This window comes from Bison bison, unplaced genomic scaffold (assembly GCF_000754665.1).
Source record: "Bison bison bison isolate TAMUID 2011002044 unplaced genomic scaffold, Bison_UMD1.0 scf7180017864269, whole genome shotgun sequence".
Classification (NCBI taxonomy): domain Eukaryota; kingdom Metazoa; phylum Chordata; class Mammalia; order Artiodactyla; family Bovidae; genus Bison; species Bison bison.
This window is the reverse complement of record NW_011494841.1, coordinates 48,199-56,766: the sequence shown is the minus strand read 5'-3', so window position 1 is coordinate 56,766 and position 8,568 is coordinate 48,199. Positions and strand designations below refer to the sequence as shown.

The 8,568-nt window shown below is 43.6% G+C and overlaps 1 protein-coding gene across 1 annotated transcript in view; it reads right to left on the bottom strand.

The window, feature by feature from the left end:
- Positions 1-286: 286 nt before the first annotated feature.
- PSMB1 (proteasome (prosome, macropain) subunit, beta type, 1) overlaps positions 287-8,568 on the bottom strand; it is a 17,814-nt gene continuing 9,532 nt past the window's right edge. The window contains exons 4-6 of the mRNA XM_010848512.1: positions 7,099-7,228; positions 1,240-1,346; positions 287-574 (exon numbers count right to left, since the gene is read on the bottom strand). Coding sequence (XP_010846814.1) covers positions 389-574; positions 1,240-1,346; positions 7,099-7,228 — 423 coding nt within the window. The 3' untranslated portion in view covers positions 287-388. The remainder of the gene's footprint in view (positions 575-1,239; positions 1,347-7,098; positions 7,229-8,568) is intronic.

Genomic DNA, 8,568 nt, shown 5'->3' with positions numbered 1-8,568 from the left:
GACTCTAAGCGACCCCATGGACTGCAGCCCACCAGGCTCCTCCCATGGGATTCTCCAGGCAAGGGTACTGGAGTGGGTTGCCATTGCTTTCTAGTGGCAAGCTAGGTGGACTAAACACATTCTAAACATGTTTTTTGTAAGACGGGCTGACTATCGTAAGATGATAAACTGACCAAAAGAGTCCGCTTAGCTTTGGATGACAAAAAATACAAGAATGAAGAAAATGAAAGGAAAAAGAAATTCTATGTTCTAGTTCTGTCCTGGAAGAAGACAAGTTATAACAAAATAAGTGCTTGGGGTTTTATTTTTTAATAAAACAAGTTACTTCAACAGTTTCAAGGTACAAACTTGGCCAGTTTTGAGCTGATCGGTGACAAGCGCGCAGAAGTCAGTCCTTCCGCAGAGGAACAGTCTCCTCCCTGATGCCCTCCTTGGTCACGATGCAGACCTTGAGTGCATCCCCGGTGTACACATCTCTCTCAGCAGCAGAAATGAAGACATCTTTCACAAGCCGCATGGCCCTGTCCAAGGACAGTGGGACATGCTCCACATTCTGCATGTTCTTAAAACCAACCTAGTGGGACAGGAGACTTGGATGAGGCATCTTGTGATCATGCAAAGGAGGTCCAGTCTCCCCCAAAGCTTTCACAGGTCTCAGGAGTCAAAATGAATACATCACACAAACTTAAAATGTCCCCCAAGTGAAATGTCTCTAGACCTGGCTGAATTACCCACCTGACACCTGACAAGCGTCCACTAAGACAACGTCCCCACTCCTGAGAAGCGCACAGTAGAGGGCTAGACACATGAAAGCCAAGCATGGTTACAGAATGTGCTGAAACTGAATGCAGCCAGCAGTAACCGAAAAGGGGAACAATTAAAAATATACATGGAAGTTAGAATACAAAATGAGGTGACAGAAATGGAGAGACTGGGGGAGAAATGCATTTTCATGATCTCCACATAAAAATGGCAAAAGGAGAAGTGAAAACATGGGCTAACCACTATAGACAGAAGCACCCCGAAGTCACGAGAACAAGGAAGAAGCTGGAGCTGTGGAAGTGAGTGGCCACAGGGGAACCAGCAGAACAGACAAGAAGGTGGGCGAGGCCAATCAGCCAAGAGAGCTCAGCAGTAAATTACAAAAGCCTTGATTTCTCGGCTCCCCTAGCTAACGAAGAGAAGGCAAAGGAAGGCACTTTGGGTTCACCTATCACCTCCTGGATGCAGTCTCCTTACCTGGTTGTCAAGCAGGGGCTGCAGCATGGCACTGGCTGAGCCTCCAGCCTTGAACGAGTCTCTCTGGTAGGACCCTACCGGGTCAAAGCTGTACACGGCTCCCTTTCCTTAGAGAAGAAAAGTCTCCGTAAAAGTGAGTCCTGACAACATTCCCAAATTATGGTAAAATAAACCTAATCAAAGTATGACACAATATGGACTATCAACTTGGCTAAAATTTAAGAAGTGCGGTCTGCTCCTCCCCTCCCCTCAGAACACAACTGGAGGCCCTCCTGCCCACTCCTGTCCACAACAGCATTTGCCACAAGGAGCTTCATACTCTTCAAGCTGCTGTCACCGACTACCGCAATGGGGCTCCCTGTGCCCAAGGCGTGCTAGCAGTCACAGCTGCTCTAAGTTCTGCACCACACTCCTCACAACATTCCTAGAAAACTAACTGGTGCAGCTGCAGTGAGGAAACGCATTTAAAATTTCTCCTAGTGCTAAATATAAGCAGAAGCACAAAAAACTTATTATGTGTTTTTAGATTAATGGTAAGCACACTCTTTACCATCAGTACCATTAAAAAAATCAATTTAATAAAGAAGAAATTCCAGAACAACACAAGTGTCACATGTAAAAGGCTAGATTTGCCTAAAATGTAATCACTTGCCTTATACTAGCAGTATGAAACACTAGTATTTTTGGGGGGATAAGAAAAACCAGAATCTGAGTACAGAGATTCTTATCATGACAGTTACAGAGACCTGTCAGGGGGTAGGTAAATGGGTTCTCAGGCTCTCCTGAAGTAAGTATAAACTGTCATGCCACTGGAGTCAGAATCCACTGAACTATAAAAGTACATACCCTATGATCCAGCAATAATTTCACTTACAGAATTAAAATTTACCTACAAATAATGCTTATATAAACACACAAAGCAGTATGTACAGGATCATTTATTTATCTCTGAAAGAGCAAAATCTTACAAGCAACCTAAAATCCATTAGCAGAAACTGTTATGTCCACACAGCAACGTCAGCCTAGGAAGAAGCTGGGACATATCCACAGGACGTGTCACAGAGGAGCTCTGCAGTGTGTGTGGCACAGTTTCATTTTCATTTAAAGGCATTAAGTAAACAGCACACACATTTATACAGGCACACAGAAATGTACAGAAAGATTAATGAACTGTACTTATTCATCTTTGTGGGATTACAGATGAGGAAAGGGAATCACTTTATAAGCTTTGGTATTGACTTTATTACAAAGAACACGTGTCACTGTAATTTTTAAAGAGAACTTTTAAAAACAACTGTGTTCTGAGTGTGAGAACTCATGAGTCATTTATGAAGCATGACTTAAAAACTAATAGATTCATGCAGAATTCTGCAGAATTACACAGACATACCCCTAAGCCTAATAACCCCATCAAGAAGGCAGCATCTGAGAAAAGAAGTGTTTTGCTAGACGTAAGCTTGGAACAAGAACCCAGATTGCAGCAAGCAAGCTCACCAACTTCGACACATAAGCAAAGGGCTATGAAGGACAAAATCAAAGGATAAAGGATAAAAAGACAAAGGATAAAACCAAACCTCGTGTTATCTTTCAGGAGGCCAACAGGCCACAAGTAAAACAAGGCCCCAGAAATTTACCCAAGGGTAGGGGGCTTCCTAGGTGGCTCAGTGTAAAGAATCCACCTGCCAATGAAGGAGACACAGGTTTGACCTCTGGGCCGGGAGGATCCCATATGCTGTGGAGCAACCAGGCCCGAGGGCCACAACTACTGAACCTGTGCTATAGAGCCCAGGAGCCCATGTACCCCGGGGCCTGTGCTCCACGCAAGAGAAGCCACCGCAATGAGAAGGCTGAGCACCGCAACAAAGGGCAGCCTGCACTCACCACAACCAGAGACGAGCCCACACAGCAGCAAGGACCCAGCAGAGCCGAAACTACATATAAACATAAATAAAATTATATATATGTAAAAAGATTTACCCAAGGGAAGCCAACCTCAGAAAACCACACACAACAGCTTTGAGGAAAACGAAAAGAGTAGAATATGTCCAAGACCACGGCTTCCAAGACCCCTTAGAAAAAGCAAGAAACATTTGTAACGTAGGCTGAGAACAGCTGTGACAAATCAGCAAGAAAAAGACTCACCTGTGCATAAAGGAACAAGCAATGACTAGCACATGGGTCAGTCTCCAAACGAGAAATGAAAAGGGCAATAAACATGAAGACACCCAAACTCAATAAAAACAAAGCATATGTATAAATTGTAACAACATATTTACTAGGCAAGGCCTTCAAAATGTGTTAAAATTCTGATACTGGTTAGAACGTCAAAGCAAAACAACAAAACCCCAAAACAAAAGATAAAAATGGTACTCTCACCGCTGCTGGTGAGTGCAGGACCCTTTCTGATGGGCAAGCATGTGGTATCAGCAGAACGGAAAACACAGATATTCTCTGACCTAGAAACTCAACTTCCAAGAATATTTTCCCGGGAGATAAGAATAGGAGAAGTACACAAAAGTTCAGGTACGGGGAGGCATAATATTGTTTCTATTAAGGAAACTGGAAACAATGTAAATGACTCTCAGAGGATTAGCGGGGAAAGTCTGATGCAGCTCTACCCCACGGGTTGGCCATAAAATCATCACCCACGTCTTTATCCACCAGCACAAATCTACCCCATGATAATACATCCACGGTACAGTCAAGGAGAAACATGCGAACTGCAGCCTACGTACACAGTGCACAGGCATACACGCATACCAAGACGTTTAACAGTGATTACCTCTAGGCGCAGGCTTTGGGGATTCCCACTTTTATCTTTGTAACTTCCAATACTATTTGACTACTTCTATAAGCATTATTGTTTTCATTATAGAAAAACCAAAGTCTTCGTTAACTTGGGGGAAGATTCTTTTAAAGGGGTCATGATCGCAACTGGAGAAGTGAAGGCGCAGAAGTCAAGCAGCAGCTGCCGGCTGTGCTCAGTCAGCTGTCGCCCAGCGTCCTGAGCGTCTCCATCAGGAACACAGCCCGCCTCCAACACAAAAGACAGGAGACCATCTCGGACTCAGCAGAGGCTCTGGACTTGGGAGCACAAGGCTTAGGCACAGACAGAGTAAATTCAAGAACAGAAGTGTTAAATGCAGAGCTGATGAGCCACTCCACCAAATGCTTTTATGACCAAATTTTGATTATCGCTCTGCATTACAAATGGACAGCCAAAATCAAAAGACATTTGAAGGAAGCCTCCAACACAGAAGACCACAGCCAAAGTAAACAAGACCAAAAAAGCAATCTGATAAAATGCAGAGAACCTTTCAAAGGAAGTGCCCCAAATCCAGCAGTAACAGCATCCTCAAAAATAATAAAGGAGCTAGAAAGTAAGAAAAAGCTCTTGGAAACTAATGATGGAGGAAACAGAGAGAGTTCAGTGAAGAATGAGGCACTGAAGTTGAGAAAATCTTCAGAGCAGAACAAAAAAAACCCCTAACAGCTAGACAACCCTAACTCTAATAGCAAAAAACAGTAGGATGGAGAAAAGACTCTAAAAGCAGAGACTCAAAAAGGTCTCCTGATACCTTTCTTCAGAAATTTCTCTAGCAACGCACTCCACTAAACAAGGAAATAAACCAAGAAAGAGGAAAGGATGGGAGTGAAAGCGCTCAAGACTGTCCTGGGAAACAGGAAAAGAAGGCAAAGGACTATTTCACTACACATAGAAATTCCTCTTAGGAATAAAGATCAAATTAAACCAGACAAGACTAGGAGAAAGAAAAAGGTTAGAAAAGCCTGAGAATACCACCAAAGCAAGCTAGAATGTTGGCACGTGGAAATCAAAGCCTAGGGCTCTGAAGTCAAACAGATCCAAACCTGAGCTCTGCCAGTCAGTATACACGAGGTTTCTCAAATCAGTGACACTGAAAACCTCCAAGACACTGTCTGGCCTGCTGAAATTCAATAGCAGCTATTATTCATGTTGGTAAAATCTGAATTTATTAGCCTGACATTCAAGTCAGACATAACTGAAGTTAAAAAAGGCTCCAGAGGAGATCGTGCATGTTCAGGGAGAGTAACAGAAACACACATTACCATATGTAAAATAGACAGCTAATGGGAATTTGCTGTATGACGCAGGGAACTCAAACCCAGGCTCAGCAACAGCCTAGAAGGGTGGGAGGGATGTTCAAATGGGAGGGTAATGGGTAAATGTTGATGTTTGGTAGAAACCAATGCAATGCTGTAAAGCAATTATCCTTTGACTAAAAATCAGTCAAAGAAAAAAAAAAAAAAGGCACCAGAAGCATGCTGGGTGTTAGGCAAGCTAACCTGCAGCTAGAATCACTCAGGTTAAGGGTAACTAATTTCTATTCACCATTTCTATGCTTTATATTTTCTCTGTTTTTACGTATGAAAGCCTAAAAACGCTGTGTCAACCTAAAGTGATCCTAACACTCTCATACGTCACATAAGGGGTGGGGTTGAGAGAGAAAGGGAGAACAAAGAAAAACACCTGTGAACGGGAATGGACAGGAGTAAAAACTAGAGAGAGAAGATGAAAAGAACCTGACTCCTTCTGACCCAGAAACCTTCCCTCTAGGAAAGACAGACTTGGGTTTCCCTGGTGGCTCAATGGTAAAGAATCCGCCTGCCAACGCATGGGTTCAACCCCTGATCCGGGAAGATTCCACACATCCCAGAGTAACTAAGCTCATGTGCCCAAAGCTACTGAGCCTGTGCTTCAGAGCCTGGGAGCCGCAACTCCCGAAGCCCGCACACCCTAGAGCCGGCGCTCCGCAATGAGAGAACCCACTGCGATGAGAAGCCTGTGCACCACAGCGCAGAGCAGGCTCCACTCACCGCAACTACAGAAAAGCCTGCACAGCAAAAAGGGCCTGGCACAGCCAAACACAAATACAATGTTTTTATAAAAAGAAAGACATAGATATTTCAACCATACTCTCCACAGACATTTCTGTCCCTTCTTTTCACAATCTCTGTGCTTGTGCTTAGTCTTTCAGTCGTGTCTGACTCTTTGCAACCCTGTGGACTGTGGCCCACCAGGCTCCTCTGTCCATGGGACTCTCCAGGCAAGAACACTGGAGTGGGTTGCCATGCCCTCCTCCAGGGGATCTTCCCAACCCAGGGATCGAATCTAGGTCTCCCACATAGTAGGCGGATTCTTTACCATCTGAGCCACCAGGAAAGCCCTTTTCACAATGGACTACTCTAAACTACTCCCAGGACACAGATCTGTCCTGGGAGACTGTATTTGATTTTTAGAAGCAACTAAAAGTTCATTCAAATCAGATCTGGTGAAAAACACTGTTGCCTTTTCTGGGTAACACAGCTTTATATCAAAATGAGCATGAAAATGGCAAGTAACAACGCTGATTTTCCCTGGCCCTCCTGGTCCAACTCTGACAGAAATTTAAAGAGGTGTTTCAAAAATGATCCAAGAACACTGGTGGAAAAGCATTTCTTTTACAAATTACTTTCAAAACAACGTTTTGAAATCAAATATGCTTGTTACTGAAGTGTCATTTCTTAAAATTATATTTAGGTCAAGCTTCTCCAAGTTTCTTTCTGAGATTAAAATGCTAAATATCTACTACTGAACTCATGCAAGGTCTTGAGAAAATACCTGTAAAAGAACCGAATACCCAACATTTATTTAACACACGACTTGCTGTGTCTCGCTGGATAATCCTTTACTTTCCTTTTAGCTTCCATTTCTTCACTGCCTTAATTACGAGAAAACAAAGTTGCTGGGCAAGATGGTATCCAGATTTTATCAGCTCTGGATGGAAACACACGTAAGAAATGCTACCCACTCCATCACCCACAAAGGGAACACCCTACCTTCTTCATCAAGCCCCCCGATGATGTTGTACACATAGTAGGGGAAGAAGCGCCTGGAGTACAGGATTGTGGACAGCATTGCAGCGATTGCCCCAGTGGTCATGGCCTTATTGTTGGAATGCTTGTACATCTGCAATTATTAACAAAACCAACAGGCATGTAGAGGCAGAATATACTAAAGACTAGAACAATGAACAGCAAATGGAAAAGAATGAAAGCATTTCCTGGTGAAATGGGAAAGGACGCCTGTTCCTTTCATGATTAAACACCACAGTAATACAAAACAAAATAGTATTTTATTATGTCCTATCGTTGTGGGGGCTACAGACATTTCTCAGGGAGAGAACGCCAAGTTGCCCTCAGCTCTCCAGTTTGGAGGGTCCTTTCCATGCCAGCCTCATCTCAGGCCCTCTTAACTCAAGAGCAAATACACACAAACAGATCACATGAGGCAACCTGGAGAGGATATTCCAAACTCAGCTCTCCACTCTGCAAACTGATAGTGGTCAGGAAAATAAAGCCCATGGGTCAAATCCAGCCCACCACTTGTTTCAGTCAAGTTTCACGGGAACACAGTCTTGTTCATTCATGAGATATTGTTAGTGTCTGTTTTTGCACAGTTCAGTCCAGTCGCTCAGTTGTGTCCGACTCTTTGTAACCCCATAAACTGCAGCACGCCAGGCCTCCCTGTCCATCACCAATTCCCGGAATCCACCCAAACCCATGTTCACTGAGTCGGTGATGCCATGCAACCATCTCATCCTCTGTTGTCCCCTTTTCCTCCCGCCCTCAATCTTTCCCAGCATGAAGGTCTTTTCAAATGAGTCAGCTCTTTGCATCAGGTGGCCAATGTATTGGAGTTTCAGCTTCAACATCAGTCCTTCCAATGAACACCTAGGACTGATCTTTAGGATAGACTGGTTGGATCTCCTTGCAGTCGAAGGGACTCTCAAGAGTCTTCTCCAATACCACAGTTCAAAAGCATCAATCCTTCGGTGCTCACCTTTCCTTATAGTCCAACTCTCACATCCACACGACTATTGGAAAAACCATAGCCTTGACTAGACAGATCTTTGTTGACAAAGTAATGTCTCTGCTTTTTAATATGCTGTCTAGGTTGGTCATAACTTTCCTTCCAAGGAGTAAGCGTCTTTTAATTTAATGGCTGCAATCACCATCTGCAGTGATTTTGGAGTTCAAAAAAATAAGTCAGCCACTATTTCCCCATCTATCTGCCATGAAGTGATGGGATTGGATGCCATGATCTTAGTTTTCTGAATATTGAACTTTAAGCCAACTTTTTCACTCTCCTCTTTCACTTTCATCAAGAGGCTGTTTAGTTCTTCACTTTCTGCCATAAGGGTGGTGTCATCTGCGTATCTGAGGTTATTGATATTTCTCCCAGCAATCTTGACTCCAGCTTGTGCTTCTTCCAGCCCAGCGTTTCTCATGATGTACTCTGCATATAAG